The sequence below is a fragment of the Malus sylvestris genome, chromosome 15 (genome assembly GCF_916048215.2).
Source record: "Malus sylvestris chromosome 15, drMalSylv7.2, whole genome shotgun sequence".
NCBI lineage: Eukaryota > Viridiplantae > Streptophyta > Magnoliopsida > Rosales > Rosaceae > Malus > Malus sylvestris.
The window spans coordinates 3,091,742-3,108,751 of record NC_062274.1 but is presented as its reverse complement, the minus strand read 5'-3'; the positions used below and the strand labels follow the sequence as shown (position 1 = coordinate 3,108,751).

The 17,010-nt window shown below is 40.5% G+C and overlaps 2 protein-coding genes, 1 long non-coding RNA gene and 1 pseudogene across 4 annotated transcripts; 1 reads left to right on the top strand and 3 right to left on the bottom strand.

Moving 5' to 3' along the window:
- Positions 1–759: 759 nt before the first annotated feature.
- LOC126603705 (splicing factor 3B subunit 6-like protein) lies at positions 760–1,511 on the bottom strand (annotated as a pseudogene).
- A 345-nt stretch (positions 1,512–1,856) lies between these two features.
- On the top strand, positions 1,857–7,647 carry LOC126603697 (uncharacterized). The gene is made up of 2 exons (XM_050270651.1): positions 1,857–2,430; positions 7,478–7,647. Exons 1-2 carry the CDS (start codon positions 1,924–1,926, stop codon positions 7,616–7,618), a joined length of 648 nt encoding a protein of 215 aa, XP_050126608.1. The 5' UTR covers positions 1,857–1,923; the 3' UTR covers positions 7,619–7,647.
- A 569-nt stretch (positions 7,648–8,216) lies between these two features.
- Positions 8,217–9,618, bottom strand: LOC126603715 (uncharacterized). Of its 2 annotated transcripts, none has more exons than XR_007616355.1 (3): positions 9,515–9,618; positions 9,088–9,169; positions 8,217–8,274 (listed from the first exon to the last, which is right to left on the bottom strand). It is a non-coding gene; the product is annotated as an uncharacterized LOC126603715 (long non-coding RNA). The 2 variants fall into 2 exon arrangements; XR_007616356.1 differs by having other exon boundaries at positions 8,223–8,274; positions 9,088–9,154.
- A 1,779-nt stretch (positions 9,619–11,397) lies between these two features.
- On the bottom strand, positions 11,398–15,281 carry LOC126603685 (glutamate receptor 2.8-like). Its single transcript, XM_050270622.1, has 5 exons — positions 14,973–15,281; positions 13,260–14,596; positions 12,874–13,186; positions 12,328–12,734; positions 11,398–12,107 (listed from the first exon to the last, which is right to left on the bottom strand). Exons 1-5 carry the CDS (start codon positions 15,247–15,249, stop codon positions 11,535–11,537), a joined length of 2,907 nt encoding a protein of 968 aa, XP_050126579.1. The 5' UTR covers positions 15,250–15,281; the 3' UTR covers positions 11,398–11,534.
- Positions 15,282–17,010: the final 1,729 nt, after the last annotated feature.

Below are 17,010 nucleotides of genomic sequence, written 5' to 3'. Positions count from 1 at the left end.
ATCTTTAATAATTAATAAATTAACTCACTAACGTTATCGTTTGTCAAAAAACAAAAAACAAAAAATTTTGGTCCATCGAGGTATATTATGTTGCAAGAAAAAGCTCAAGGGTGTTTCATCAAAAGCTGCGGAAGTACCATATTTTCTACTACAATTTTGAAAGAGTTGATTCAACTCTTCTGCGAATTTATGAATCTTGAGATCTTCTTCCTGAAATCCTATTTGTTTCATAATCCCGTAAACAAAAAAACCTACTTGATAGCCAACATTGAGCCTATTCTTGAGGGGCACCAAGTGAGTAAAACATGTACACCAAGAGAGTGAACACCAACACACCTCTCTATATAATGAGGTAGAGAGAGCAATGTATAAGTGCATGTGCAGAAGCCATACGAGAGAGGAAGAACAAGTCTCCTCCCATGTGGCGTGAGAAAGGTCTCACCAAATTGATCATAAAATGAATTGATACAAGTCAAGACCTCATTGGAGCCAACCTCTGAGTTTCGACATTTATTTATCTTCTTCTCTTCCTTGTCAATCTTAATTAATACTGACAATATTTTGCGACCTTAAACAAATTACTCCTTAAGTTGATTGCAATGGATGGATAAGAATCTAGGAATCAGGTAGCCAAACTTGGCTCTAAGCAGTAGACCACCATTGAACTTAGACGATTGCACCAACAGGGTGAGAAATATTAAAGTGGCAACATGTGAAATTGATAAAAACATCTATGATAGTTTGCTTATGCTATGAAAGTTCCGAAATCGATGTATCATATTTATCTCCTCTCAAAATATTAACAGCATTATACGGTTATAATATTGTACATATACAACAACTCTAATAGATCAAATTGTTCAAGATTAAAACTAACTGTTTTCACTATTCGAAGCGGAGGATAACAAAACAACAAACGCCTCTAAAATCTAGAATGCCAAATAGCATATTACGCAATCCAGAATAAAAATAAACTGGAATAGGATAATCAGATAATCCCAGCATCCAAACAGCACAATATTAACCAGAAGAGCGGCCGGAGAAATCACTTATCTTTGGTGGAGACGCCGTACTTCTCCTGCATCCTGGCGATCTCGTCCTCCTTTTGTTCGTGTCGGACTTCTTGCCCATCTTCGCCTGCTGGTAGTAGAGCACGATGAGGTGCCGATTCGCGACGTCGAAGCCGGAGAGGTGATCCACCGCCGTTTTGGGGTCGTAGATGTCCTCGTAAACGACGAATGCGGTGCCTCTGGTTTCCTTGTTCGTCCCGATGCGAAACCGCCGTATTGCGCCGTACTTGCCGAAGATGTCGTACATCTCCTCGCTCGAGATGTTAAAGAGGAGGTTGCGAACGTAGAGCACACGGTTGACTTCTGGCGGGAGGCGGGTGTTGACTTTGCGGAAGTTGATTGTGCTCATAGTGGCGGTTTCGGGGGTGTTTGGATTGTGGGAAAGCGAGGGAAATTTTGGGAGTTTTGATTTGGTACCATGTTTTTGGATTGTCGAAAGAGGGGAAAAGAAGAAGGTGAAGCCGACTTAAAAGATGTGGGCCTTTTTTAACAAGCCGAAATATGTGGGCCTTACATTAGAAAACCTAATTTACGAGAGGTGTATTTAATTAAGAATTTAAGACACTTTAATGAATTTATAAATTTATGAATTTTTAGTTGTATTCAATTGAGATTTTAAGGGGTTTTAATTATTTTAATGAATATAGGGGCATTCAATCAAGATTTTAAGTGATTTTCTAAAATTCAAGGTGCATTCAATTATAATTTTAAGATAGTTTATTAAAATCCTTAGAAATTATGGTGTATTCAATTAGAATTTTAAAGAAGTTTATAACATTATGCAAAGCTTAACCTTTGAAGAGAAGTGTTGGAATCTAAAGGTCTTCGCCTAAGCCGATCAAAGACAGAATATATGGAGTGCAAGTTCAGTGCAAATGGAGGCCAAAACGAGTTAGGGGTGAGGATCGGAGATCAAGAAATACCAAAGAGCGACCGTTTTCGTTACCTAGGATCTATCTTGCAAAAGAACGGAGAATTAGATGGAGATCTCAACCATAGAATACAAGCTGGATGGATGAAGTGGAAGAGTGCATCCGGCGTGTTGTGTGACCGCCGTATGCCACTGAAGCTCAAGGGAAAATTTTATAGGACGGCAATAAGGCCGGCGATGCTGTATGGCACAGAATGTTGGGCGGTGAAACATCAACACGTACACAAAATGGGTGTAGCAGAGATGAGGATGCTTCGTTGGATGTGTGGGCACACGAGAAAGGATAAGATTAGGAATGAGGATATCCGGGGTAAAGTAGGAGTAGCCGAAATTGAAGGAAAGATGAGAGAAAATCGGTTACGGTGGTTTGGACATGTGCAAAGAAGGCCTACTGACGCTCCGATTAGAAGATGCGACTATGGGACAGAGGTTCAGGGCCGAAGGGGTAGAGGAAGACCTAGGAAAACTTTGGAAGAGACTCTAAGAAAAGACTTAGAGTACTTGGATCTAACGAAGGACATGACACAGGATCGAGCACAATGGCGTTCTAAGATTCATATAGCCGATCCCACTCAGTGACTTGGATTTTCCAAGTCTCCAACCAAGAAGTTTTCCTCACTCGGGAAATTAAGGGAACACTACCCCAACCTACATGCTCCACTCAGAAAGCTTCAACATACAAGCTTCAACAAAAGAAAATTCAAAGAACTTAGCGAAGAAGGCTTTGGTGTATTTAACACAATACGTTGAAATGAAGGAAAGCTTATTTATTGATATCCCCGATAAGCTACAAATATGTACATATACATGAGTCAAAATAAACACACAAGAGGGAGCCTTCACAAAGGTTGCTTAGGAGAAGTCTCAGCAGTCGGTAGAGCCCCAGAAAGAGAAGGCACCGGAGGGGGATCATTTGGAGCCTCAGTACTGGACAGAACCCTAGAAGGAGGAGGCATCAGAGGTTGATCATTTGGAGCTTCATTACGCTGTACAGCCCCAGAAGACGAAGGCAATAAATGCCTTTGGAACAAACCCACAAATCTCTGATGATCAAGTAAAACCTGACCATCAGTTTCCTTCATCTGGTCAAGCTTCCTCTTCATGTTTGTAGCATAGTCATGTGCGAGCCGGTGCAACTGTTTATTCTCATGCTTGAGCCCTCTAATCTCCTGTTTGAGACTCATCACTTCAGCCGCCAATGATTTAACTTGGCGGGTTCGAGCAAATAGGCGTTGGGCCATATTAGACACAGAACCTGCACACTGAACACTGAGAGCCAGCGAATCCTTAACAGCTAACTCATCAGACCGTTTGGAAAGTAGTCTGTTATCTTTGGGAGTGAGAAGGTTCCTGGCCACCACCGCAGCGGTCATATCATTCTTCATCACGGAATCCCCAACGGTAAGAGGACCAGTTGGGGAGACGAAGGATGGGCGCCATATGTTGTCTGGAGAAGGCGGGGCTGCCTCTTCAACAAGGTTCAAGTCAAAACGACGGTCGGAGGGGCCAGACATTTTCAAAGGTGTTGAAGAGAGAAGAGGTCGGACAAATCAAGATCTTAGAAGTGCAAGAATGAAGCTTCTACTGGTGGAGATTCAAGTGTGCTTTGGAACTTAATGCCAGCCTCTATAAAAATCTGCACTCGACGGAGCTTCAGAAATCAAAGAGGCGCCTGCTCAGAAATCGAAGAGGCGTTTGCTTTCTCAAAAGTTGGGCTGCTTAGAGATCACGAGGGTTGATCTCAGAAATCGAAGAGCCGTTTGCTTTCTCAAAAGTTGGACTGCTCAAAGACCACGAAGGCCGATCTCAGAAATCGAAGAGGCGCTCGCTTTCTCAAAAGCTGGGCTCCCTAGAGACCACGAGGGCCGATCTCAGAAATCGAAGAGGCACCTACTTTTCCAGCCTTGTCAGCACCTGTCACACGCACACTCAGCTTTGCGGAAACTATGGGCATTCTGTCAAAGACTTCTGGGGAAGTAGAAAACACATGAATCTTACTGTTCAATCACCCACTTCCCACACGCAACAATAGCTCATGGGTACCACAAATAACTTTGCCAAAGTTCTCTGCCAAAGTTGAGCACGTGAAACTTGCAGCTCCCACTACATCGCTCTGACCAAGAAGGGTAAAAGAATAGCAAAGAAACAGCACTAACAAAGTTTAGACCCATAAATTTTGAAGGTCTAGCTACCATATTATTACCCACAAGGGTAAAGGAACAGTACCACTGCTGGATAATTGGAAAGTCCATGTATGTCAACCTCTGTGCTTCGTGGCAAGGTAGACTAGCAAACATGCCCAACCTTTACTCACATTCGAGAAAACACTCCCAATAAGATTGCTTGCTCCAAAATCGAAGAGGCACCGTCCTCCGAATCTAAAGAGCCAGACTCCCAACATGACTACTTTCTTAAAAATCGAAGAGAGGGTAAAGGAACAGTACCATTGCTGGATAATTGGAAAGTCCCTGTGTGTCAACCTCTGTGCTTCGTGGCAAGGTAGACTAGCAAACATGCTCAACCTTTACTCACATTCGAGACAACACTCCCAACAAGATTGCTAGCTCCAAAATCCAAGAGGCACCGCCCTCCGAATCTCGAGAGCCACTCTCCCAACATGATTACTTTCTCAAAAATCGAAGAGACACTGCTCCCCGAATCTCGAGAGCCAGACCCCCAGCATGATTGCTTTCTCAAAAATCGGTGAGGCACCGTTCTCCGAATCAATCGAAGAGGCGCTCGCTTTCTCAAAAGCTGGGCTGCTCAGAGACCACGAGGGCCGATCTCAGAAATCGAAGAGGCACCTACTTTTCTAGCCTTGTCAGCACCTGTCACACGCACACTCAGCTTTGCAGAAATTATGGGCATTCTGTCGAAGACTTCTGGTGAAGTAGAAAGCACATGAATCTTACTGTTCAATCACCCACTTCCCACACGCAACAATAACTCATGGGTACCACAGATCACTTTGCCAAAGTTCTCTGCCAAAGTTGAGCACGTGAAGCTTGCAGCTCCCACTACATCGCTCTGACCAAGAAAGGTAAAAGAATAGCAAAGAAACAGCACTAACAAAGTTTAGACACATAAATTTTGAAGGTCTAGCTACCATATTATTACCCACAAGGGTAAAGGAACAGTACCACTGCTGGATAATTGGAAAGTCCCTGTGTGTCAACCTCTGTGCTTCGTGGCAAGGTAGACTAGCAAACATGCCCAACCTTTACTCACATTCGAGAAAACAGTCCCAACAAGATTGCTTGCTCCAAAATCGAAGAGGCACCGTCCTCCGAATCTCGAGAGCCAGACTCCCAACATGATTACTTTCTCAAAATCGAAGAGAGGGTAAAGGAACAGTACCATTGCTGGATAATTGGAAAGTCCCTGTGTGTCAACCTTTGTGCTTCGTGGCAAGGTAGACTAGCAAACATGTCCAACCTTTACTCACATTCGAGACAACACTCCCAACAAGATTGCTTGCTCCAAAATCGAAGAGGCACCGCCCTCCGAATCTCGAGAGCCAGACTCCCAACATGATTACTTCCTCAAAAATCGAAGAGACACTGCTCTCCGAATCTCGAGAGTCAGACCCCCAGCATGATTGCTTTCTCAAAAATCGAAGAGGCATCGTTCTCCGAATCTCGAGAGCCAGATACCACAGACCACTTTTTCAAAGTGCTCTGACAGAGTTAAAACATGTGAAACTGGCAGCTCCCACTACCGTGCTATGACCAAGCAGGTAAAGGAATAGCATTACTACTTGTTGTTAGGGAGACTCCTATATATGTCGACCTCCATCCCCAACGGACAGGCAGACCTGCAAAAATGCTCAACCCTTCATTATATCTGAGAGGGCACTCCCAACAAAGCCTTTCGAAATATTTAGCTTTCTTTCCCCCCGATAATACCTCTGCAAACAAGCTATACTAGAGCAAGAATATCTCATATCATCAGGGTTAAAAGCAAGAGTATCCCATATCATGCTTTTTCCCTGTTTTTTCTTTTGGCCTTGTTTTTACCTGCAAGACAAGGAGAAAGAGAGCAATCAGTCAGCACTTGGAATCAAGCTTCCAGCCAGGAACTGACTGCTTGGAACCCCTTACCTGATTACTTACCTGGCATTGCTCTCGAGTACTCATCTTCATCATCTTATGTTTCCAGGGAAGATTCCGCATCTGCTTGAGGAACAGATAGGGCAAGTGCGAAGGATACAAGGAAGCATGTGGAGACAAGCGTAACAGCACACGTGCCGATACATCCATTACTCTGTCAAAAGCAAAAGTATCCCATATCAGCAGGGTGGAACGTACTCTAGATTTGATGGACTTGTTTTGACCCTCAAATTCTTCAGTCGGCCTTATACTCTGGAGGAAACCAGAAAACCCTCCAGCTCAGTTCAAGAATAAGCCTGTGGAAAGTTACTTCTTCAAAAGCAAAAGTATCTCATATCATCTCTTCTCATTTTTCTTCTCTTTATCCTTCATGCTGCTGCAAGATGGGGAGAAGGTGAACAATCAGTCGGAGCTCTGATTGCTTACCTTGTCTGTCACCTCTTTCAGCAGACCCCCTAGCTCAGCGATTTGGGGGACTCCTACTACATGGTTTGTATCGCGCTTGACCAAGCCTGAAACTACAAGTAAGCTTCAAGTGAAATTGATACATTACCTTGTGCATCTCCACCAGTTAAAGATACCACCCCTGGATGGAGGAAGAGTACTTCCAGAGAAGATGCCACATCTACATATGAGACAGATAAGGCAAGTCAAGACGACACCACACTCCGATACTTAGAAGTTTCGTGATTACGAGATCATTCTCCCACAATATTTCCTAATGTCGTTTGTACTAAATCATTCACTCGTACTCACTAAAGGAGAGCTTGAACCTATGTACTTGTGTAAACCCTTCACAATTAATGAGAACTCTTCTATTCCGTGGACGTAGCCAATCTGGGTGAACCACGTACATCTTGTGTTTGCTTTCCTATCTCTATCCATTTATATACTTATCCACACTAATGACCGGAGCAATCTAGCGAAGATCACAAAAAGCGACCGTTTTCGTTACCTAGGATCTATCTTGCAAGAGAACGGAGAATTAGATGGAGATCTCAACCATAGAATACGAGCTGGATGGAAAGAGTGCATCCGGCGTGTTGTGTGACCGTCGTAGGCCACTGAAGCTCAAGGGAAAATTTTATAGGACGGCAATAAGGCCAGCGATGTTGTATGGCAGAGAATGTTGGGTGGTGAAGCATCAACACGTACACAAAATGGGTGTAGCGGAGATGAGGATGCTTCGTGGGATGTGTGGGCACACGAGAAAGGATAAGATTGGGAATGAGGATATCCGAGGTAAAGTAGGAGTAGCCGAAATTGTAGGAAAGATGAGAGAAAATCGGCTCTGGTGATTTGGACATGTGCAAAGAAGGCCGACTGACGCTCCGGTTTGAAGATGTGACTACGGGACAGAGGTTCAGGGCCGAAGGGGTAGAGGAAGACCTAGGAAAACTTTGGAAGAGACTCTAAGAAAAGACTTAGAGTACTTGGATCTAACGGAGGACATGACACAAAACCGAGCGCAATGGCGTTCTAGGATTCATATAGCCGACCCCACTTAGTGGGAAAAGGCTTTGTTGTTGTTGTTGTTGATGAAGTTGAGGAATTAGAGGGAATTTGAGAGATTTCGCAGTTTATTTTAAGCATCCACAAATCTCACATCTCTCTATGAGATTTTGAGGGAATTGAATCAAAATTTTATATGGAATCTCTACAAATCAATTAAACTCTATACATGTGGGGAGCTTATTTATGTTGTATTTTTTATATAAGGTAAGATGATTTTTGGTCACTGTGTTTTGTCCCTAATTTTATTTCGATTACTGTAATTCTTTTTTTGTTTTTGGAGAACTGGTTAATGTAATATAGAGTAAGGTGAAGTTATTTTTGGGCGGAACCCCGTGACAAAATATGACACACCCTGATCCTAGAATCAAGACGTGATGGCCGTCACGTGGACGTGACGTAACCAAAAGTGCGACGCAGAAACAATAGATAAGAAAAATACGAATAAATAAAAACTGAATACTAGCAGTAATAACTAAGTATCGTGCTAGAGTAAGTTTAAGTGTGAAACACACATATTCAGAGTCTAAGTACTAGGTGCAGTCAAGTAGGTACATTACTAAGTTACAACATCCAAATGTGAGTCCTACATGAGTAGTCTGTCAGAATGCCGTGGGGATCCTCGTGGGCCACCAACGCTGCTAACTAGAACCTGGAGGGGTGCAAAACAAAATTGAGTGGGTCAGTAAAACAAAGCTTTTCGAAAACATTTCTAACTTCTCGCTGTAAAACCTGTATACTTTCCCAGAAAAATAGTATATAATATGCATATAAATCTTCAAATATTTCAATTCACAAATCTTTATCAAAACCCAGAAAATATGCCATGCCACAAATGTCAATAATAAATTAAGAATGCATCAATATAATAGGTGACATAATGAATCAACCAGAGACCCTGCAGTTGGTCCTGTGCGGTTAATTCCATAGCTTAATATCCAAACCAACCGGAGTCACCACGGTGACCTGTACGGCACTACTCTGCACATAAGTTAGAACTACCTGAAGTAGTCTGTACGACAAGAATGGTGTAATAATACGCTCTAGTGCTTCTCTCATCAATCATCTGTGCACATAATCTAAGGTCACCTACCAGTCGGAACCACCTCTAGTGGTCTGTACAACTAGCATGTCGGAACCCTCTATCAGTCTGTACGACATGCACCTACTTGGATCCAAGGTGAGCGTGCGGTGTGGGTGAATAATATAAGCACTAACACCAGGGGTGCAGGTTATGAGCTCTCAATGCAATTCACATCATCAATAAACCACACGAATAACATAAAACTCACCTGATACTCACATGTACGTCCACAACACCAATTCACATATATGCATCAAATACTAATTCATATATTTCATATAATATGCATGCATAGCATTTCAAAACATACTTTCATTTAAATTCAATTTCTGGGAAATTCAGTAGTATATAGGTAATAACAGAAAATAACTGCCCACTCACTGATAAGTCGAAGGGTCGTAACCCCCGTGACGTCCCTGGATGTGCTCGTCCTCGGGATAGGTATCACCTATATGCGAAACAACTATAAAAACGTTAATTAAAGCACATAACCGACAATTCGAAATAACTTCTCATACAATGCTCAATTTGGGTATATGAATATACCACAGTGACCTACTCGACGTCACGGACGTCGAGGTATTTTTAGAAAAATTTTCCGAGGCCGCACGCGCCGGGAGGGCACGGACCCACGTGCCCCCATACATGTCTCCTTCTTCCTCCAGTCGCCGAAAACTGGAGATTTTTCAATCTCCTTGTTCTTCGTCATTTCTCAACCATTTTTCACGTATTTTATATCAAAATGAAGCCCTAAGCATGAAGAATCATGTTGTACTAGTTTAAGGCTCTAAAAATGACGAAATCTCACCGGAGAAATTCCAAGAAAACCGGCCAACTTCGAACTCAGTGATCCCGACGTCCAAAACCTTCAAACGAAACACTCTGAGCTTCCTTGGGACCTCACTAAGCTCCCTGTAAGCTTAGAATTCCCTGAAAATCAACGATTCACATATGCATGAACAGTTCTCAAAACGGACCTCAAGTTTTCAACATGATATCGAGGGTTCTAAGTTCTAAAAATTGCACCATTCAAATCAGGAGGTTGAAAGGATGAAGAACCTCACCTTTTCGACGTCGATCCGTGAAGATTGGAGGGTTTTGTGCTTTGGTCCGTACGGTGAGAGAGAGAGAGAGAGAAAAGTGACAGAGAAGGAGGAGAGAGAGAGCACGGGGTGAGGGTATCCCGTGTGTGTGTGTGGTCCAACCCAAAACAAGTCCAACTTCTTTCCCTAACCACACAAAACACATACAACCTTTAATCAAAATTCAAACTTTCCAAAACTTAGGGAAAATGCATTGTTCAATAATATGTCACACACCTACTTTAGTACCCGTCAAGGATAATTTCGTCATTTCACAACCTCGATAAAAAGAATCACGGGACGGGCTGTGACAAAATATGTAGGTGACTTTTTTTTTAATAAAATATCCTTTCTATGTTTGAGAAGCGAACGTTTAAAAAATAATATATACAATGCTGAAACGTAGGTCAAAATTTTAATTTACTCTTAAAAATGACAATGATCCACTTTTAATTCCTTTGACATAATTTTTTCGCCTTTAAAGTTCGTAATTTTATTTTTATTTTTATCAAAACTGCATAAGAACTTATATAATCATATTTTAGTTTTGAACATTATTAATATTTCTTTGCTTTTCTGTTTTTTTTTTATCAAGGTATTTTGTTCTAAAAGGTTAATTGAAAAAACAAAATATTGTAAAAAAGAGAGAGTAGCATATGCCATATCTGATGTCGGTTTAAGCCCTTCAAAAACATTTTGGTGAAATATTGTGATATATATTTTCCGGAAGGGAAAGGGAATCCATGAAGGATTTGGAAGTACTGGTACTATATATTGTGTAATCACCTTGGGCTTTTGTTTTTTGCAAAACTCGTCTCTTTGCACCCAATTATACCTCCCTAGCTGTGCCTTCTTCTTCTCTTCTCCCATGGATTCCAAGTTTGCACTGATCTGTTTTCTTCTCTCTTCAATTCTCTTTGTTACCAGTCAAGCTGTTCAACCATATGAACAAACGAGCCAACCGGAACAGTCAGGAATCAACATGGGGAAGGTATCCAGCGTACTTTCCGACAAAGGGTATCACGACATGGCATTAACCCTAGGCACCATTCTTGAGGCTGTGATATTTCCAACCCTAAACTTAAATCACAGCACCAGTCTTACCCTCTTTTGCCTTAAAGACCAAGCTTTCTTTAACTCCAAGTATGGACAGCCTCCGTTGACACTATTTAAGTATCATGTTGTGATGTTCAAGATAGACAAAGATTCAGTAGAGGCGTTTTTCGATCATGGTTCCAAGGTCGACACTCTTCGGCTCGATCGTCCTCTCGTTTTTACTTCCCTGCCCATGGGCACTGGCAGATACGCTTCTCTCAACCTAGTCAAAGTCACGGAGTGTACAATGACGGACGACTGATTGTTCATGGGATTGAGGACTTCTTTGATCCGGCTTTCCAAACCCTAAGGTATCCGCAATATGACGTGATGAACGTGAAAGAGGGAACTTCTCAAGGATTTCCGGGGTTGAAAGGTGCATGACAGATTATTAGTCGGTTTCTCTTTCTGCAGAATTAGGTTCCTGGCGTTTGAGAGGTTATACTACAGTTGTAACAAAGGTTCTACATTTATTAGAGAGAATAGTTAGTATTTGTTTTCTGTAAAATTCGTGGTATATATTCATGTGTTATATATAATCATTTTATTTCTAAACCAATTTACAATATTTTTTACCCATGTACAATTAAGTCTAATGATAAGGTGCTACATCTATAATTGGCACCAACTATGTGAAACTAAGAAACTGTGTCAATTGCTTTCTTGGGCAATCTCATGAGGTGTTGGCCTCTCAGTAATCTCAATGACTGATTCCATCTCTCTTCCGTTGGGCGAACCATCACTGGGACTGAAACCACCATGCTCGGTAGAAGGTGTTCTTATCTGCTCATCGAAAACCATGCGTGATTCAGTGTTGTTTGAGTAGACGGATGGACTTGGGGGGAAGATGGTGTTCACTTCCAGTTCACCCTTCTTAAAAGTAAATGACTTTAAGTCTTTTTTGTCGTAAATTCTTAACATGACACAAAATTTTCTCCACAATGAGGCTTCTGGATCGAGTTGTGAGAGGATTTCCTTGTGTTCGTATAAGAACATGGCAGCATATATGAGGAGAGCTAATGTTGAAGCAAGACCGGCTATGAGAAAGAGGCCCCAAAAGCTCTCAAGGCTGAGACTGTTGGAAGAGACCAGGCTGTTAGGGTCTGGACAACTTGATTCTTTGTTGAACCATTTGTTTTCAATCTCTTTCATTTTGTCTCCCTCATTCACGTTTAGGATTGCCCTTGAAACGTCACGAGCAAGAAGTGAACCTTTTGGGAAGGCCTACAAGTCACAAATGAAAGCGTCAAAAGATTGTATTTGGAAAACATTTTAGGAGTTAAATATATGCCAACAATAATTTAAACTATATTATGGAAGCACTAAATTCTCCAATGCGAAATTCAGACTCTCAACAGAAAGAACACAGAATAATCCCACATGACATGAGAAAACATGTGTTTGAACATGATAAAGACAAAGGAGAGAAAGCAAGTGAACATACAAAGGCAAAACCATCGGCTTTAAATGTCGGCTCAAGCATGGTGTATTTCGAGCAATACTGTGCAAGAAATAGTTCCATGTAGGGGTTCTCATCGAATGCTGCCGAGATGCCATCCTTTTTACTCCCGTTTTGAAAAAGTTGATTCAACTCTTCTGGGGAACCAAAAGTCTTAAGTTTTTCATCTGGAAATCCTAGTTGTTTCAGAATTCCAAGAACAAAAGAACCTGATTGGTAGGCAACATTGTCCCCATTCTTGAGGAGCAAGTTAACATCAGTAACAGTTGGTTGGAGCTGTTGAACTGTTAACAGCGATGTCAAACTTGCAGTATAACTTTGGGTCAGAATGAGGACCACAAAGCACCAGATTATCACCACGAATCGAGCCAAGTTGCTCACTACTCGCTCCCCTGTAACGAAAATTTCAAAAGATGAAAGAAATGGAGAATAATGAGTCATGGATGTCAGAAGTTTGAGGCATAATTTACAATGGAAAGCATGAAATTTGCATAGTTTCTGTGGAGAGTAAATTAAGACGAACAAACTTACTGTGTGAAAAAACCATGGTTGAGAACGAGAACCAAAAACTTGTCCCGATTTGGTGATGTGGAGGCCCCCGAAAGTCTTCGTTGATCCGATGTTCAAGAACCCAAACAACGAAACCAATGAATATGAAAAAACAACCGCTCGTTGCCCAAAGGTCCCATGTCAAAGGCTTCAAGAACACCCAAGCATTCTTGCTTTTGTTCTCTTTGATAGGCACAATCATGGACACACCAGATTCTGTGTACGGCAACGTGAAGTCCACATATGAGGATCTGTTTGCTCTAATAGTGATATCCCCTACTGCCGCGTCATAGTTCTATCAAGAAAAAAATGTTACCAGGTAAGTTACAAATTAGATAAGTTTGTTAGATTAGGGAAAAAAGACTTACCTTGAGATACACCTCATTCACCAAGTCATTGTAATTGCTAGTGCTCGAACCAGGCATTGAATAGGGAATAAGCTCGTAAGGGACATCGTAGGGTAGTGCTTCAATTACAGCTTCAAAGACGTCTATGCAATATCCACTGATCTTGGGTATGTTAGTTCTAGGATATGTGACATTTACAAATTCCGAAAACCCTTGCTTGACTGGGACTAGAATTCGCAGCTTCGTGCCAAGTGTAGGAATCTGCCAACCCTTAGGAGCAGAGGTGGTGTCTCCCGGCCATATAATAGATCCAAGACTAGTATTGGAAATAGAATATTTGCTTTTGTTTCTCAAATTTAAGTTTCTTGCAAGGCCATTTTTGGGTGTCCAAAATCCAATCAGTTTTTCCCCACTTCCAATCACATTAACAATCTCAAAAGTTGATGATTGTAATTGGCCGTTGAAAAGATTGAAATCTCCTGAAAGGCCTTTAAAATTTGTACCTGATAGTTCTTGGACAAGTTGAGGACCATTTTGTGAGACACCAAATCTTTCTAGATCAGTAGTACTCGATTTTCCGGAAGTATTCGTCTTTTCGAAGCTGAAGTTTGTAGCCCCAACTTTCTCAGCAGCCATGGCCAGTGCCCAAGCAGCATCACACGCCCATAATCCGAACACATCCAGTTTAACATTCTGGACAGTTGGATTTTCTTGTTGGAATTTCCTCTTCCATTTAACTCGAAAGTACTCAAGACCTTTCGAATTCGGGTAATAAGTTTTTATCCCCAAAACCCCTTGCATATTTTCTATGCCAGAGGAATTTATGGAACTAAACATGTTGGTCATCCGATCAGTCATTATCCAAGCATACCCTGCCTCCATCATGCCAATCTCTTTCGCCTTGTCAAAAATTCGCAAACCAAGAGACGGTAACATGTGCACAACGAAGACCCTTGTTTGCATTGCCATCAACCTTTTAAGCTCAACAACAATTTGGTCATCAGTGGCCGCCGGAGAAATGACACTCCGGTAGGCAATTCGAACACCAACTTCTTGCAATGCATCAGAGAGGTAAGGTATGACTCCTTCCCCAAACTCGTCGTCAACATAGATGGGCACTACTTCTCCCCAGCCAAAGGCGTGGACGATAGCACTAATGGATTTCACTTGGGATGAATCATTTTGTGCAGCTCTGATGAAATATGAACTTCTGATTGAAGTAAGAGATGGGCTTGTTGCTGAGTAGGAGATTATGGGAACTTGGGCTTTCTCACCAAGGCTGATTAGGAATTTGGCCTGCATTGATGATGCAGGCCCTATGATTGCTTGCACTTGAACATTCTTTATTAGGTCTAGAGCTGTTCATTCAAACAAGAAAATGTTAAATTAATCTCCCCTACGTGGATTCACGCTTTGAAAACTAGTTGAGTATTCAAAATTTCACAGGTAGTTATTAGAACGTGACCGTCCAACTTAAAACGCATTGACAATGAACATGAGATTTCCTAGATTTCTTAAACTTTATGCAAGGCTATTATTCTTTCCTACTTTCAAAACTAATTTAGTATAATAAACGGGTTCATGCTAGAATGTAAGCATTTAACTCAAAATCGGTGAACAATAAACTAGATAAACACCAACATCATTTAAATTATTATGCAAGGCTGTCAACAGAGGGGGATTAATTGGAGCGATAAAAAACGAAACATGAACAAAGAGAAGAGAGAAAATTACCTGCAGAAGCGGTGACAACAACATCTGAAGGGGAGCTCCTTTTTTCCAGAACAAGCCTGGTTTTATAGTTAGGATTAGAGGCATAGAAATCGGATAGGGCGACTTCGATGCAGCTCAGATCCCTCTTCCCATACAAGTCATCAAAGTCAAGAACCAGACCCACATGAACTGGGATAGTCGTATTGTTTTGTGCCATGGCCAGGAAAGTAGTCTTAGAAAATAAGAACAAGAAGAACAAAGCAAAAAGGGAGCTGCTGCAGCGAGCTTTCTTAGACATGTTTTCAAGCTTTGCAATTTATGACTTTCAAGTAAAAAGGACTCTTTATTTATAGACTTAAAACGGTGGATTGAAAGCTCTAAACTGGGTTAATTAATTGTTAATTACATAAATTAATACAAGTAAAAGGATGCATCCAAAACCCGGCTGTCACGGCATGTAATTTTCGTGCTACCAGCATCTCCAAAAAATGCATTTCGAGTTTGCTGTCCTCATTCAATGAGTCAATGTCAGATTGTCAATAGTAGCATGGATTTTTTTTGTGCACTCTTTTCTTCTTGGTGAAGGTTTTAATTGGATTTTCCAAGTCATCGGGAGGTAGATGTCTCTAAAAGTTGAAACATTCAATTCAAGGGCACTATTTGTCTCATATTATATTGTCCAAGTCCAGCTTCGACAAATCAAAGATGCATTTACATTTCCATGTAGGAAAAAAATAAAATAGTACCCGTACTTGCTCATCTAGCATGTGGAGTTGTCACTACGTTTTCTTCCTCTAGGTTTTAGTCTTCGTATTCGGTGGAGTGACTTAAAAATTTATGTCATGAATTAATAATAAAGAAAACTAACGAAAAATGTTTGAAAATTTTAGTTTTTAACCAAAAGGACAAAATAAAGGTGCAAGTGAATAGTATCAGGAGTGACTTTTTAAGCTAAAAATGTCCTTAACATTAAAAGTGAACAGTACCATGAGAGTTTTATTAAAACTCCCTTAATAATATTATGTGACGTAAATAGGAAACTTGATAAAATGATATGTCCAATCCAGGGCTTCTTTGTAATTAATGTTTTTAAAATGGTTGAATGCGTATTTTGTGAAAATATTTTTAGAATTCTGCATTATTGTGGTCATGGTCTTGCGGACTATCGTCATTTTAAAACCATGAATGTCTCTTGAAAAACTTCAGTCTTTGAAAACGATAAATCACTTTCATGCATCAGATACTCTCTTCAATATATATATATATATATATATATATATATATATATATATATATAAAATATATCTTGATGCTTAATGTATGAACAAATGCCAGTTAATGTGATCTTATGTTATGTTATCAAATGTTAATATGAAATTTTTTAAGTTCGAAGATTTACTTGGTTCCCTATGCTTAAATATATTTCAAGCAAAAACAAAACAAAACCTTTCTATCAATTTCCATGTAAATTGCAAAACTCTGGTAGATAGTAAAGAGCTACATAATAGCTAGCTGTAATACTGTTATAAGTTTGTTACAGCTGTCCATGTAACTAATCCTAGTTTAGTTAGTTAACTAAACTTAATTAGTCACTAAGCTATTTTACAGAAGTGTATATAAACCTGATTGTAATTCCTTATTGATTAAGAAATGAAATACAGAACATTATTTCTCATAGATAGGACGTTAGCCTTGCAATCACCGTAACTTGGGTTCGGAATTTTCCCCTCGCCTGATTGCAGCATAGCAATATCTTGTCTTAAAAATAAGTAGTAATGTAGTATATTTAATAGGTATAAGCAAAACTTAAGGTAGACAAATTAAAAATAGAGAAAGAAGAAGCAAATTAATCTAAGAACATGTAGGGAATGAAGTGAGTAATTTTCCTAGTCTGTAGATATGACTAGGTCGAGCATTCAGAAAAATAGTAAGAAACGATGACTTCATCTAAATTGAGATTCTAGAAAATATATTAAAGAATATATCTGACTTCCAATTAGTTGATAGACTCGGGTTTCTTTAAAGGAAAATTTGCAGCTCAAGACAAACCCTAGTTTCC

What these genes read in the sequence shown, in the direction of transcription:
- LOC126603685 (XM_050270622.1), bottom strand. Translation starts at nt 15,249, where the DNA reads ATGTCTAAGAAAGCTCGCTGCAGCAGCTCCCTTTTTGCTTTGTTCTTC. An exon ending in TGTTGTCACCGCTTCTGCAG is followed by an intron (nt 14,597 to 14,972) that starts GTAATTTTCTCT and finishes TTGAATGAACAG; the next exon opens with CTCTAGACCTAATAAAGAAT. An exon ending in TGAATGAGGTGTATCTCAAG is followed by an intron (nt 13,187 to 13,259) that starts GTAAGTCTTTTT and finishes TTTTCTTGATAG; the next exon opens with AACTATGACGCGGCAGTAGG.
- LOC126603697 (XM_050270651.1), top strand. Translation starts at nt 1,924, where the DNA reads ATGGAGTGCAAGTTCAGTGCAAATGGAGGCCAAAACGAGTTAGGGGTG. An exon ending in GATGCGACTATGGGACAGAG is followed by an intron (nt 2,431 to 7,477) that starts GTTCAGGGCCGA and finishes ACAGAGGTTCAG; the next exon opens with GGCCGAAGGGGTAGAGGAAG.